The sequence below is a fragment of the Acipenser ruthenus genome, chromosome 45 (assembly GCF_902713425.1).
Source record: "Acipenser ruthenus chromosome 45, fAciRut3.2 maternal haplotype, whole genome shotgun sequence".
Classification (NCBI taxonomy): Eukaryota; Metazoa; Chordata; class Actinopteri; order Acipenseriformes; family Acipenseridae; genus Acipenser; species Acipenser ruthenus.
Genome location: NC_081233.1, coordinates 7,509,790 through 7,526,057, shown reverse-complemented (window position 1 = coordinate 7,526,057; position 16,268 = coordinate 7,509,790). Strand labels below are relative to the sequence as shown.

Here is a 16,268-nt window from a genome sequence, read left to right as displayed (position 1 = left end):
CATCCTGGAGACTTTATAAATAGCTTAAACCACCGCTGTGGCCTCAACAGAGCTTTCACAGTCATCATGGCCAATCTCTGAGTACATCTGGTACAACAGGGTGCAACCAGTAACCTGTCCCCCCTGCAACACTCTGCCCCAAGTCAGTGGAAGAAACATGCGCTTGAGGGAGAGCGTTCCAGGGGGACAGGTTAACGGTTGCACCGATGTTTAGACAGAGAGCTGTTTTGAGGACACACAGCGGTGCTTTGACCTTGATGTGTCGATTGAAACAGAAAGTGATACAGAGTGAATCACAGCGAGAAGGACAGCACATGAGTTCAGAGAACTCTCTTAAGATGTCTGGGGATGTAAGTCGCTGTTAGTCTGTCTTTGCTTACCTACAGTGTGTCCGACTTACATTGATGCACATTCCTCAAACGTTTCTCAATTGTTTTTTAAAAAAAGAAGGTCTGGAGTTCTCTCGTTTTAAAAAAATATATTTTAATTTCCAGACAAATATCGAATCGTAAAACGAGCCTGATTTTAATTCAACTATCCAAAGCTGGAGTGTCCAGCGATCCCATTTGATTTTACACAGGGTGAATGCTGACCACATTCTCCGGTGGTTTAGCCTTCTGTGAGCTCTTATTGTCTGCTTACTAGTTAGGGTTAAGGTCAGAGAGAGCCACAGAGAAACAGAATACACTAATCCAGTGGTTCCCAAACCAGTCCTGGGGACCCCCTGTGTCTGCTGGTTTTCATTCCAACTGAGCTCTCAATTACTTAACAAGACCCTTCATTGAACTGATGAATTGGACCTATTAAATTGTTTTCAGCTCTTAACAGTTGCATAAGTAACTTGAACCCCTGCAACTGTTTTAAGAGCTGAAAACCATTACAAAGGTCTGATTAAGCAAATGATCAGTTCAATGAAGGGTCTCGTTAATTAATTGAGAGCTCAGTTGGAAGGAGAACCAGCAGACACAGGGGGTCCCCAGGACCAGGGTTGGGAACCACTGCAGTAAACGATAAGCTGACCAAAAGCTTTCTTGGTCAAACTTTGTATAGTTGTACCCAATGGGTAGTGTTTTAAACAAGGATAACCCACATTCACCTGTCTCTCACCATACAGCACTGTACATTAAACTCCCCTTTCCTGTTCCCAAGCGCTGATAAATCTCATAGAAATCCCTGCCGCTGGTTTGTATGTAGTTTTGCACTTACTAAACAAAAATGCATTGGTTTATTTCAAATAATATGCAGAAGGGTTAACGGTGATCTGCAGGGAAGGGGAGCTATCCTCATGAACCAAATGCCTTGTTTTTCTTTTATATAAATATGCAATGTATAAGGCTAGCCAGTCAAATCATGCTGTTAATTATAGGGAGGGTTGAGGTCAATTGTTTGTTTTCCAATTCCTTTTGAAAAGCAATTCCCAGCACATCACCGATCAAAAATCCAATGAGCAGCATTCTGTTCAAACGAGCTTCTCACATTGGCAACAGATTACTTGAAGTCACTGTTGTTTGTTAGTCAATTCAATTGGCTTCAAGTGAAAGCAGTCGAACAATCACAACCATTATGATGTTTCTAAAATATCAATTTCAATTCCTTCCAATTGGAATTGAAAAACAGGAATTGACCCCAACCCTGATTATAGGTACTCCTGAATGGGGCTGGACTGGAATTGTAGTTTTAGACCAGTAGGGTTATTAACACCAGGTCACAGTGGCTGTAAACCGTCCAGGGTTTTTTTTTTAGCGGTATTTCTTTCTAGTATTGCGCTCCCAGACTCTCATGGTATTTATATCTGGTGATACAGAAATGATTCTGCTTGGACCAGATTAAAAAAACAGATTATTTAAACTGCTAGTGTTTTATATATGGCAAAATATACATGCCACAAAATTAGCATAATTACTCAATTCAGTTTATATACCATATGTATAGTTTACACGTGCAAATATTTGTTGCTGTCTGTGTCCACAGTGAGACAGCCACAAAATGGAGATAGTTCCCGGTTTCCAGTACACAAAAGTGACTCCCACTGCCATGCACTGTTGTGTGGTTTTCACTGGACTGTTTATGCCCACCGGTAACCTGAGTTGATAACATGCATGCATCCATTTATTTTAAATGGGGTGACGTTATAAAATAAAGAAGGCTCAGGTCTCTTGTTTTTACTGTCGTAGATGGTGCAGCTTCTCACCACAAGGTGGAGCTGTATTTCTTCAGTGTGATCGGTCCCACAATTTCAGAATTGTTAGTCGTTTGTTTCTGTAAAGGCCTGTCACCATGGGCCCTAATTTTTTTTATTTATTTTTAACTATTTTAAAGCAAAGGGTTGAAACGTCTGATAACATACAGTATATAAATTAATTTATATTAATATTTAGTAAGGTTTTATTGTTAAAAAAAAAAAAAACTGGTACAATTGTAAATACTGAAGGCTACGATATTGATTAAACAGGAGAAGCTGCTCTGTTTCAGTGCAGCTTTCTCTTGTAACATACAGGTGGTTGCTTGGTTATAAATAGGTATTTTCTACGGGTGTAACTATTAATTGCGTATTGATGAATCGTGATACTTTCTTTACATGATATATCGTATCTTAATATGTCTCGTTGTAGTAATATTGCTCATTGTAGTTCAGCAAATGGCAATTTATTTTTACAAACTAGTCCATCGTTAAATGATCATTTGATTATGCATCATTCAAGGAGTCAATCTGAACCATCACCTGCACCGTGATAAATATCATATTGTGTCTTTAATGTATCTTTACACCCCTAGTATTTTCTTTTGATACACCTGAGAATTACAAAAAAATTAAACTGAAAATAACCAGCCTTAAATGTGGAAGATATTTTTGGTAACAAGGACAGCCATTATAGCTGCACTGGACCTCAACTGCAATCCGTTTTAACTTAATGTATAGTAGGTTCGCTTTTTAGATGATTGATTGTATATGAAAGTCATGAATAAAAGCCAGTGAAATGTATTATATTGTGTGAGAGGCAGAGACCTCTGCTGTTGCCGTGCACTACAACAAACTGGGCAAGATTTTCAGAGCGATTTACTTGAAAACGTCACATTAGCATGATCTTTTCACAGAGTAATAACACACCCAATAAAGTTAACAAGCCAGGGATAAGCAAGTCAGGCATCTGATGCTGGGGGCTTGTGGGAAGCCTGGTTTCTTACTCCTTTCAGACAAAAATAATGCCAAAGTCAATTTGGAGTAAATAGCTTTAAGAATTCAGCCCGCTGTATCCTGACACAGACCAACACTGATGCAGGGATGGGAATAAGACTCCCATTGCATAGCAGTTGGATCCATTCCTGGTTTTACTATGAGTTTAACAAGACACGACTGAGCCTGTTACCTATACACCGTGGCTAATCAAGCTCATAGTAAAACCTGGAATGAGTGAAACTTGCTATGCAATAGGAGTCTGATTTCCGCCCCTGTAGTGACTGTACAGCATTCAGCTCCATTGACGGAGTGGAACCAGAGGGGTTAAAATGTGGGGAAACAAAGGTTGTGTACAATTTCTACATCAGTGTGACATTGTGAAAACAAAATAAATCTGTATTAAAAAAGAAAAACGCTCTGCCAAGCCTTAACACAAATAAAATCATTTTATTTACAAAACTTTGTGTTTTCTTTTTTTTGCAAACATATTTTCTATGTTGTTGTTTCTCTTTCAGTTAAATACCCAGTATATTTACAAAGTGTGTTAAATTAAACAGCGAGGCCACAGAAGAGACAGCGTCCCTCAGTGTGAGTTTATACGATATACACATTTAAACAGGCCCTGTTAGTGAATAAATATCTTTAAATAAAAAAATTACAAGTACAACACGGGATATGTTCTAGGATGATCGAGTCCTTTATCTCTCTGAAGGAGTTCTCCACTTCATTTATTCGTCTTGGTAGGATCCTTAGGTGCCAGGTAGTCCTTATACATGGAGTAAAGAACTCCTGAATGGAAACAGAAAGACCAACACATATCATTGTCATAATATAGTTTCTACTGTCTAGTAGTGAGCTAATCAGAGTTTAAACATCAGCCAAGTGTTTAACGTTTAGAACAGTCACAATTATGCAGCCCAAGTATAGGTGTTAGTCTGTGTGTTTATGTAACAGTATATAGATCAATTTATTTCAGATTCAGTATACTAAAATGCTCTACACATACAGACTTGCACACAAATACACATTTTTAAAAGGCATCCTTCTTCTGATGGGTCAGTGGATTACAGTGGGGAGGCACGATTTAAAACTGGTTCGAAAAAAACAGGTGAAGCCGATTTCAAAATCAGATAAAGAGGCTACACAGAAACTAAAGAGACTTGTGAGAGTGTTACTCTGATAAGAAGAGGTAAGGAGATGTTGTTTTTTTTTTTAAAAGCACTAGTTATCACGCTATAAAAGTAGAGATCGCTGGGTTAGAAGCAGGCTGGCTTACCTAGGGTCATAGCTCCCACCACAAAGCCCTGTGCTCCCACTCGCATGTGGATGAAATGGACAGACATCTTTGTACTGCCTCGGTGCTTCAGCCTGTACAGCCCATAAGCCACCACTGCAGCGAAGCCAGTCATTCCTGCAGACGGGGGCACAGCAGCAATGACATCAACACCGATCACGGTTCATCTCCACTGTCCCCTTTACCTTTCCATGAGGTTTGCCATCACTGCGAGCGGTTCCTAGTGTGATTATACTTCTGATGTCTGTGTTCAGGTGCTTAAACGCGGCTCAGCAGTGCTCTTCAGCAAACGGCTCTTTTAAGAATGCTTGTTTTTGTTTTTCAAATGCGATATTGAAAACTGCACATGATCTGTGTTAGCTGATGCCCTTTGTTGCTTATTTCCTTTATTCTTCAGAGTGGCGACCTCTGTGGGTGAAAGTCAAGACTTCAGAAAGCTGCTTTTTTTAAAATTGTCAATACTGCATTACTGTGCCAACAAAACACTAAGGTAGAAATGAATGTGCATCGTGACTGAGGTCGTGTATCGTGATACTTCACTACAACTACCCAGCTACTCTGGGACCACAAATGATTCTGTAACAGTGAATGAACAGGATTTATACTTTATTAGAAAATTGGCTTTTTATTTCCTGGCATCTCTTTGGCTAGTACCCTTGGCAGGGGGGTACATTAATTTTCAATAGATGACCAGGAAATAAAAAGTACCGGCATAAGTGCCTTTTCACCTGGACAGATATCCTTGAGCCACCTAATTTAAACCACAAAGCGTGTTTCTGTCTGCAACTTACCTATCGGTACGAATGGAGAATCCCTGGACTTCTTGAGCAGTTTAGATGCCTGGCTGTTATAATCTGACGCGGACCAATCGTTGGGGGAAGACATTGTTCCTAACGGGAAAGGTAAAACAAACGATGAATCGTGAGGAATTGTAGAGGCATGCAAACTCAAAATAAAAATAACAGCTCGGTTCATGTAACATTTCAACACAAACTGTGGGGCTAGGCCACAACAAAACACTCTGGTGATCTGTAACTGGACATAAAGGTCATTTTAACCGCGCCCCACATTTCTCACTAGCGTCAATGTTGAAATGGTCCGAGTGTTGAAGTAAATCGGACGACAACTAGCGATCCCATCATCTTCTACAATGTTACACACTTTTGAATACATAACCGAACAGCACTGTACACATCGTTCTAGTCTATTCCGTACCGGGCTTACCCTATAAGCGGACACATAATGACACCTCAGTAAAAATGCATTACTGTAGTTATATTCAGCCATCTAGTATTTTCAATAGCAAGTCAGGGTTGCGTTTACAAAGTCTATTAACTATTGAGATTATATATATAATCTGATTAGACAGTACACAGGTCTGCTCACATAACCTTAACATATTGAAGGACAAACCAAACGTCGATAAACTGTTAATCTAATCAATCAAAGCCGGACAACACTTTTTGAATCGGGTGATCATAATCATACGCTTACCTTGTGTGTTTTCCCGATAGCATCTAGACCCCTCTCCTCAACACCTACAGCACTGCACAGGTCTCCTTATTGCGATAGCGGTCCTATTACACCACGTGGGACGGGTCTGCCTGTATGACGTCACAATCAAAGGGTCCCCAGAACTCGACTCGTCTCGGTCATTGGCTGGGGCAAAAATGATGGAACGTTTCATTTGTATTCATTTTACGTGACGCGCAGGAACCAAAGGGGCGTGCTTTGCGATAGATGCTGAAGCACTGTAATTATTTTTGTTGACAAATTATATATATATATATATATATATATATATATATATATATATATATATATATATATATATATATATTTATTTCTTAGCAGACGCCCTTATATATATATATATATATATATATATATATATATATATATATATATATATATATATATATATATATATTAGCTCAAAGAGTGTATTTAGTGTATTTAGGGTGGTGTATTTAAAAAAATAAAATCATTAGAGTGTTATCGGTCAATATCCAAAGCAAAATGTAATTAGCTATGAGAGTTACAGCAGCCTCTTGTTCTCTGTGTTCATTAACCCGGCTGAAATACAACATCAAAACCCAGACGTCTTTACTGCAGATATCCAGCACTTACCTCGTCACTTCCAATAAGCCTGAGTACGCCTCGTCCTGCACATGCTATGCTGGCGATCTTTTATCGGATAATTCAATTTGCTTTGCAAATGCACATTGTGTACAACCATTATAAAGATTGCATTAAAATAAAAGCCTTAGAAATTACATGCACAGTGCACCACTGCCGTCGGCTCTTAAGAGAGAAAGCGTGTCACTCCAGGGTGCCATTTTTAATTTCAATGAAAATAACAACAACACACACATAATGCTCATTGAAGTCTACCTACATTTTACCAACTTGTTTAGGAACTCTCCCTTCACCAAAAAAAGGTATGTTTTAGGACTGTTCACAGCGTATCGCATATTGTAGTATTTAAAAGGCTGTTTTGTATTTGTTTTTAAGTGATTGGTGTTTCTGTTTAAAACGTCCACGTAAATACTGCTCTCCAAACGTTGTTTTTGGTTATAGTGAATGCAACGTAGAGAATTCCCACTAGGTGGCGTCGAAGGCCACATTTTAATTTAACGATTATACCGACTTGTTTTTTTTAGCCTTGTTGTAATGTTGTTTTTATAACTACCTATGATTTAGTCTTGAAAACGTGATATTATTTTACTTGTCTATGTACATCATGGTAAAACAAAACAAACCAACACAAATGTGTATTTAAGAAGAAATTCATTAAATGGTGTAGCGTACTTGAGTCTGATAACTGAAGTATCAAATGGACGATCTTACACAGTAGTGTTTATCTTACAGCATTAAGCCCCTAGGGCCGCTCTCCCTCCTGGTTTCTGTTCTAACTGTACACTAAATTGATTAATTGGACCAATAAAGCTTATAATAAGCAGTTAATCGGTCCAATTAAGTAATCTAGGGTACAGTTGGAGTAAAAACCAGGAGAGACAGCGGTCCTCCAGCACCAGGGTTGAGTAGCCCTGCCCTAGTCCTTTTTTTTTTTTTTTTAATAACATTACAGTTGCTTCCCGCCTTTCTGTCTCCTCACTCAACTTTTTTTTTTTTTTTTTGAATGAAAAAAAAAACAACAAAACTCTTCCCCCGCTACAGGCCCCAAAGCCTGTCGAGATAGGCCCCTTTCCTAGAACAACGCGGCTGGCCAAGTTGAGGCCACTCTGGGGTGAGGCGAGGAGAGCGTTTTCCTGCAAATCACGTGATTGCAGCTTACATAAATCACAGCTGTGGGCAAAATCTCTCTCTCTTTTTTTTTTTTGTTCATTACTGTTTCCCGCCCTACGCATTTTCCAATCTGCAAGAAAATGGTTGTGCTGCAACGTTAAATTGAGAATACTGTATAGTAATTTTTTTTTTTTTTTAAATGTCATAGTGTACGTTAGTATTCAAGGGTTGGGCACAAAAATGCTCACACTTTCCAAACTTCCTCAAAACAATTAGAGGCTAGCAGTCGTTGAACAATTTAAACCTCTTGCACATTTGACAGTATAATAGCAGGTGTTCCCTTTTGTCCAGCGCCTCACCTCTGCAGCGATTGTGTAAAATGGTGTAAATTACACCTATGTAAAATTCCCTTAAGAAAATGCTGTGGCTTTCCCCAGCATGCTAAGGATGATCAAATCAACCTCTAAGTGCATTCTTATCAGATGACAAGCCCAGTATTTTGATCAGAAAGTCTGTGGCTTGCCAGTAGTTGCCCTGCTTTTTCACTATTAAGCTGTGTGAGAGTGGCTGGCTGTGATTGCTTCTATTCTGCACCTTTATGAGGCTCATTCTAAGCTTCCTGTGAAACTTGAAAGCCATTTGAAAACAGTGTAGAGAGAGTTATAAAAAAGAAGAAAAAAAAAAAACTGGAAAAGCCAGTCCGGTCATGTCACGCTGCACCTCAAAATGTGATTGTTCCTTTGTAACCACGGTGACCAGGGAGCACATTATAATGCTCAATACTTTGCATCTACTGTGCGGTTTCTTTTTTAAACCATATTTCAACACACTTCGTGTTGCAATGTTGACCTGTGCTTCACCCTGCACCTTCTGTGTTTTGCACACCTCACTTTTGACCTAAGAGTCTGCATTCAAACTCTTGTGAAAGGCGGGTGCATTAGCACACTGCATCTCCTAACCCTGTTATTTATGAAACAGCCATTCCTGCTTTGCTGCACTAGAATGAACTGAGAAGCCTGTTCTGTGCTGCTATAGCCGTAGTGAAAATATATTCTTATCATAACTCAATCTGCTTACACCAGGTTATGGCTTAACTGTGTGTGCATATCTGCGTGTGTGTGTGTGTGTGTGTGTGTGTGCTTGTGTTTGTTTTTCCACGCTAAGAGAGAATACAGGTGGTACTGTATAGGTTTGTTAATTATTCACTTTTATTACGATTGAAAATTTGTGTTGAAAAATCGGTATAGCGCTGATAGCTTGAGGTTCCCACAGTGATAGGAATTTCTGAAATTTGGGATCCCATTCACAATGTCAACACAATGGATTTCCAATTCCAATTGCATCCTCATCCCATTGCAGCTACCCCCTTTCTGCTTCCATTGCCAATAATAAAGTACATTGCCTTTCCAATGTAGAGTAACTGCTGCATAGTCCTTGAAGACAGCGCATTGGTTAATTGGTTAGCTACTGTTTTCCCAATGGTAGCCTCGTTTCATTGCCTTGTGCTACTCCTTAGTTCAGAACCATTGCCATTGCAGCGCCAGTGTGACATTATCATTGCGGATCAGGCGGTAAGGATGAGCGTGAGTCAGCAGGTTTGCATGCAGGTGTGTACAGGTGTATGTGTTTCTCATGTGTGTTGGCTATTAGGCTTGGCTGTGTCATATCAGCTGAGCACAATTAATAAAATGGGCTGCGTACCAGGTTTGGGAGGAGAAGGGCACACAGCAATTACCTAATGAGACTCCAGCAATGTGTATCAACACTGCTGAACACTGATCCTCCTCAGGGAATAGCTATGCCGACTGTCTCTCTTTAGATCGGAGATATTTCTAAAGGTAGCTTCAGATGTCTTCTTTATTTTTTCTTTGGTTTACGTTTGCAGTCAGTCGGAGCGGTTCCTCTTGCAAGTCCTGAAATCTGTTTCATATTTGATTATTTTCAGTGATTGTGTTGTTGATTAATGAGGTCAGGTGTTAATATATGTAACGGTGTGGGCTGTGCCTATTCACTACAGCGTGATGAAGGCTGTCTGGCTATCCCAGTGTTGTTGCCCTGCAGAATCATCAGCAGACCGCAGCGATGACATCACAATGGATTCGGAACAAACGTTGCATGAAGTGGATCACTGCCTGCCTGGTTCTGATATGGTACTGAGATTGATTACCTTTCTGCAAACCAGAGTAAAAGCATAGTGAAAGCATGCTAAACCGGTAAGCATTGCAAAGCCCAGAAAAGCACATTTAAAAACATGGCAAACCATGGTAAATGCATGGTATACCACAGGGAAACTGCAAAAATACTGTGCAAAGACACTGGTAAACACAGTGTGTGTACTGGCTTGTTCATACTTTGTTGTGTTCTACCAATGGCATCCTCATCCCACATTGCCAATGTCGTGCCAAATGACAGCATGCAAAACAACATGAAAATCATTGAGTAGAAGAGAGTTAAGTGGAATTGCAAGGTTTTGTTCTGGGTGACTAATTAGATTAACATACTTTGAGATTTACTGTGTGTGCAAATTACGAAGCAGGATGCATTACTAATAGATAGATAGATAGATAGATAGATAGATAGATAGATATTGGAAATAGGGTACATAGGGTACATTGTATATTCATTGGGTTTGTCACTGCCCCCGTATCCTAGTCTCTTTGTAATCTTATCACACAGTGAGTTTTTCATTCTTTCCTGTGACGCCAGCTTGTTTTCTTTGCCAGGAAACCCGCTGAAAGCGACTTGAGAACCACCCTGTATAAATATGCATGTTTTTGGGAAAATCCCTGAACGCTAAGACAAACACAGCTTCACGTCTGCTTCCTCTCGCTAATGAGCAGTGTAGGTTTAATTGCAGGGAAGACAGGAGGAGAGGTAGCTTGTAAACAGACGCTGGCAGATGGGGGGAGAGGAGAGAAGGGGAAATATCCTGGGGGACCCTGGAGGTGGGGTTGCTGTTTGAATACGTTAGCCTTCGGGGTCAAGCTTGGCTTTGCACCCTCCCTCGGTGGAACTAACTCTAGAGCGATCAGTTCAGATTTACCAGGAGTCTGATCATTTAAAAAAAAAAACTAAACAATGGGTTTGGAACCCAGGGCTGGGTACAGGGCTAGTGTGAGTTTCCAGCCCTGTGGAGACACTGGTATTGTTTATGCGTACATGCATTATCCATGTCTGTTCTACTGATCTTAACAGCAGTCAGTTTGAATACCTTCGATGCTTACATCAATATAAATCCCTCTCGTGGCCGCCCATCCCCTCGGGAATGGAATCCAAGATTCTTACCTCTAATTAACACCAATTACATCACAGATTCCCTTCTTCTGTTAACGATCTATTGGTTGTATTTCAGTTTGGAATATGCAGATTTAACATCGCTGGAATATTTGTGGAAAGAATTACACTAAGCAGCAGGGTTTAGGACTTGCAGGGTAGCAATGTGAACTAAATCCCATGCACAGCTCAGGTGGTCGTGCACATGTCATTGAGTTGCAGTGTGTGGGGATACTTGACCTATAGTTTAATTGGCATTATTGATCACCTTTTACTGTCCTGTCTGTTTCTGATCAAAGAATAGGGGACACTGAAGGGGGCAAGCAGGGGGGATAGTTCTTATTTTGTTGTTTAGACATTCAACATATTTTAATATATTCATATCAATTTGGGTTGCATGTATTCTCTCATGCTATTCTGTGTTTTAGTAACACATAATTATAAATAAACGCTACTATCCATATTTATAATCACAGGAGAAGCATTTTAATAATGTTTCTCGTTTGACAATAAGGCTGCAATTTAGCTTACAAATAAATTCTCCTGCTGCAGGCTTGTAACCAGGCGGTCCCCGGATCAAATCCCACCTCAGCCACTGACTCACTGTGTGACCCTGAGCAAGTCACTTAACCTCCTTGAGCTCCGTCTTTCGGGTGAGACGTAGTTGTAAGTGACTCTGCAGCTGATGCATAGTTCACACACCCTAGTCTCTGTAAGTCGCCTTGGATAAAGGTGTCTGCTAAATAAACAAACATAATGTATAGGTTTTTAAACTGTGGACAATATCACATGCCAGTTTTAATTACTAAAGGGAATATAAAAATACCATGTGAAACGGGTACTGATGATAACGCTTTCTGAACTTTTAAACAAACAAACTACAAACTTAACTAGATCAGATATTACTAGAGACTGGTGAAGAAGTTATTGGGACTAAAAACGAAAGAATTTAAATACTAACTTTTTCAGATTTTTTTTTTTACCTAATGCAATATATCCCCTTTGTTCACAATTTTTTAAATTACGTTTTTAGAAATGTTGTCCTGCCCAGAAATATGTCTGTATAATGGTACAATTTATACACAGATAGTGTCAAACTATCGATACTGACATTTAAGAGAACTGCCTTTTTATACTGTGCATTTACTATCGTTTACCATGTTTTAATAATATGCTTTTATCATCCTTATGCTTTTCCTGTGCTTAATTACACTTTGCCATGTTTTTCAACTATGTCTCCCTGTCTCCCAGTCAGCCTGCTTCACTCCTGCTCCCTGTACTGCAGAAGCGAGTCTCTGTGGTAGAGCTCCATACCATGTGCCTTTGAAAGTGTTGCTCAACGCTGTGGAATGCAAAGCCAGCGTGACCACCAGGGTGGAGAGACCTGCAGATTACTGAGGGGGCTGGGACAGGGGTAGAGCTGCTCCGAGTGTGCGAGGCATGGCTTTCAGGACACCTCTGGAGGGCACTCGCCAAAAAGAGTTCCACTGGTCTTGTAAAGAGTCGCACACATCTACCTAGCGTTTGCCAGAACGCACACTTAAAACTTCCGTTTGGACAACTGTTACCGTCAATAGGTTTTAATATTACCAAATTAGACACTGTTGTTTTTTTTTATTGCTGGACAGGTTGCGTTTTGAGGAAATGCTAATGCACATTTTGACGGCATGTATGTGTCTATGGAAATAAATTGTGCAAATTGCATAAATTACCCATGAACACTGTTCACCTATTACTGTATAAAGACTATATGGATAACATCAAATTGCTTCCAGACTTTACTTAGAAGACTTATTTTTATAGCCTGGCCTTTGCAACTGTTTGCGTCAGTGTATTTGAATGTAATGTTGTTGTTTTCAGACAGCAGTTTAATGAGTGTTTAAGACTGAAGTCTTGCCACAGTGTTCAGTGGTGGCTCAGAGGTTAAGTTAGTGTAGGGCTGTAGGGTCCAGTGAAGGGAGCCAGGCTGTTGAAGCCACCACTATGCAGTGCCTATCCTTATGAACCCATCACCCCAATGAAACCCCACTGTTCGGATAACATTACACAGGAAACACTGACACAGATGTTTGACAAAAACCAGAAGTGCTTGCAATATGTGTAATTTCTTTTGAAATACGAATGGCATTGGCCAGGTCAAGCTATATCTCCCGGTCACAGTGGGACGGAAAATTGAACCGCCAGAGGCCTGATCGCTAGTAGGAGCTCAGTTGGCAGGTGCTTCTGTATCCCAGATCAATTACTGATGTATCACAAGGAATCTATTTGGATTACTTGAATTATACCTTCCGTGGGGCAGAGACCATACCCCCAATGCAACCTACCTGAAGGAACTAGAGGCTGGTAATCTTTGTGGAATGGGCAAAGCGATTTCAACACCTTGCAGACCTGAATCAAGTTGAAACACTGTCTGCAGTGTTATGATAGACGCTCTTTCCCTTCCACAGTGCATGGTAGAGTGCATAGCAAACAGTGAACTGACCGGGTGACCCCCTGGCCCACGAGCACGCCTTCCATTTTAGGAAGCGATACCAAAAGTGCCTGCTATAGTGATTCCAGGGTTATGAAGTCACATGACCCCGGCGGTGTAGGTTATCAAAATTCCAGCGGAGCTCGGCCAATGGGAGGCCTGGAATCCGATATGACAGCTTTCCTTCTCCCTCTGCCGGCCCCCTTTCCTGTGACCTTTCCCTGTTTATTTGTGTGTAGCCTTATCAGTCATAGCAGCCATTGCTTTCCTTTGTGTGTGTGTGTGTGTGTGTGTGTGTGTGTGTGTGGGGGGGGGGGGAGGGGAGGGGGGGAGCAGTCTATGCATTAGATTGTCGTTTCCCTAGGAGTGAATGTGAATGAGTGGGTTGGAGCATGGTACAGATTTATATAACGTTCCTAATGCATTTGAATATTTTGACACAGAGCCCCCGTCTGCACCAGACTTATAGGCTTTGTTATATGTGGGTGCATAAGTACATGTATGTGTGCTATTTAAAACTGTGCTTTTTTCTAGTACAAAAACACTGCACTTTGACAAAAGCGTGTTTTTTTTTTTTTTTTTTCAATTTTTAACTAAAATATAATAACCCTTTGGTGTTGCTGCATTGCTGCATAGTTCAAGCCTTCAGTGCAGGCGATCTACTGTCAAAGCAACCCTTGTTCGCTGTCCATTTTGTTTACATTCCCCAGAACCCGTTGTTAGCAGAAGGGACAGAAACCTGGAGCCAGTTTCACAAAGCAAAGCGCTGGTTTCACGCAGACATCGCGCTATAGTTACGCAGCAACGATTTCAATTTTGTTTTCCGTTCCCTCCGTTTATTTTCTGTATAATTGAACTCGATAGAAGTCTCCTGATTCCAAAATGTTACACTCAGTAATGTCGCGGTATTTTTTTTAACAAGCCCAGTCAGTCATGTGTGTTGTTTTCCTCTAGTGTCTCTTTTTTTCTTGTTTTAAATCGAGTTAATCGAATGGATTCCTCATTGTTTTTTTTTAAAGTAAACAGAACAAATTATTCAGCCGAAACTATCCTAAACCTAATAATTTTTTTTCGCATAATCTCCCTCGTTTCAGAATAAAAGATGTTACGCGGCTCGTGTGTTCTAAACCATGTGTAATGGATTTCAAATCTTATGTTTTGGCTGTTGTGCACAATCGCCGAAATTCTTATTTGCACGGTAAAGTTGCCATTACCAGAAAGAAACTCTTCAAATATGTAATTGAGTTGGGGGGTTTGTTCATTAATACCTTTACAATTGTAATACTGGGGCGGGGGGGTTCCTTTAAAAAAATAATAACGGTTTGGAGTACAAAAAATGCATGAATGTCGTTCTGCAGAAATACGCACCACAAATTCAACGTGTAGCTTTATCGTGACGTCACTGCGTTTAAAGCTAACAAACACACAGGCATTGGGGTTGATGTGAATGGAGTGTGTGTTAATGTGAATGATTGTGTTTGTGTCTGTCTGTTTTGGGCGGCTTTTCCTTTTGCGGGGTGGGGTGGATAGTGAAGAAATGGAACAAAAGGTTGTGAAAGGTCAAGTGAAGTCCTCTCCGGGTCACACACAGTGGCGCACTGTGATTGCTGGCTAAGGCTCTTCCACAATAATAATAATAATAATAATAATAATAATAATAATAATAATAATAATAATAATGAGCACGCACGTGTATGGTCTAAGTGTTTTATTTCTGTATTTTAAGTGAATGCGCTGGCATTCTTGACGAATCTCGTTTTGTCCAAAGTCTCTCAGTTGAGCCACAGCCCTGGTATCGCAACAAAAGGCGATGGAGCATGGAATGAGATTAAATAAAAATACAATAACATCAACAGGAAAGCTTATAGTTACTCTCCATTATGACACACGCTGCTCGTCGTTAGTAACCTATGCAAGAGTGTCGTCGTTTTATTTTACCAAGAAAACATGTTTGGCAGTTTTCATTTGTATGGGTGTGGTAGCTTTTGTAAAACGACAGAATCGGTAATATATTGCAGTATACATTATTATTTTCCCCTCAATTCACGCCCCTCCTCCTCCTCCTCCTCCTCCTCCTCCTCCTCCCCTTCCCTAATGTTTTCCACTGGTACCATAAACGTGTCGTCCTGAATTCTCCCAGATTGAAAGAGATGCTGTGCGCGACTTCAAACCCTACACTTTACATACAAACGTCCCACAGGGCTTCGTAGGCACAGAAAACACTGTTTGTAATATGTGAGTTACTCCTTATGATAACACCTTCTGAAGTATTTAAATGTGACCCCCCCCCCCCCCCCGTCCTTTCTGTAAGACATGACATTGTAAACAAGATAGCTTCTTCCCAAAGAAGTACGCTAAAGATGAAAACATTATTATTCTTTCAAAAATAAAAATTAATAATATGGGAGGATGGCCAATGTGTTTCAGACAATAGGATTTTTGATAATGCTACCTTTTTTTAATTTATTTTCTTTCCATATTACCTTTCAAACATAAACAGGCATCGCACTTCTTTGATATTATCAGTAGTAATAGTATTAATTGGTACTGATACTGCCACTGGCATTCTGCACTATTTGCTAAAGTGTTTGGTACTTGTACTGGTGCTGGTACGGAAAGCCGTAAAGTTGCAACTCTAGTTATTATTATTATTATTATTATTATTATTATTATTATTATTATTATTATTATTAATCTGTCCTATTTTTAAATGCTTGACACTACACCGAATAGAATTTGATTAAAAAAAAAAAAAAAACATTGTCATCGCCAATAGAGAAGTATCTTTAATTGTGATTAATATT

The 16,268-nt window shown here is 40.0% G+C and overlaps 1 protein-coding gene and 1 long non-coding RNA gene across 2 annotated transcripts; one reads left to right on the top strand and one right to left on the bottom strand.

The window, feature by feature from the left end:
• Positions 1 to 3,605: 3,605 nt before the first annotated feature.
• LOC117967067 (HIG1 domain family member 1C-like) lies at positions 3,606 to 5,358 on the bottom strand. Its single transcript, XM_034914202.2, has 3 exons — positions 5,264 to 5,358; positions 4,455 to 4,589; positions 3,606 to 3,967 (listed from the first exon to the last, which is right to left on the bottom strand). The coding sequence occupies exons 1-3, from the start codon at positions 5,355 to 5,357 to the stop codon at positions 3,903 to 3,905; spliced, it is 294 nt and encodes a 97-aa protein (XP_034770093.2). The 5' UTR covers position 5,358; the 3' UTR covers positions 3,606 to 3,902.
• On the top strand, positions 5,295 to 13,743 carry LOC131720894 (uncharacterized). Its single transcript, XR_009319755.1, has 3 exons — positions 5,295 to 5,374; positions 9,783 to 9,934; positions 12,246 to 13,743. It is a non-coding gene; the product is annotated as an uncharacterized LOC131720894 (long non-coding RNA).
• The last annotated feature ends 2,525 nt before the right edge of the window (positions 13,744 to 16,268 follow it).

Excerpts from the sequence above, each read along its gene's own strand:
- LOC117967067 (XM_034914202.2), bottom strand. The coding sequence starts at position 5,357 with ATGTCTTCCCCCAACGATTGGTCCGCGTCAGATTATAACAGCCAGGCA. Across the intron at positions 4,590-5,263 it reads TTCTCCATTCGTACCGATAG|GAATGACTGGCTTCGCTGCA; the intron begins GTAAGTTGCAGA and ends CCCCGTCTGCAG. Across the intron at positions 3,968-4,454 it reads GGTGGGAGCTATGACCCTAG|GAGTTCTTTACTCCATGTAT; the intron begins GTAAGCCAGCCT and ends GTTTCCATTCAG.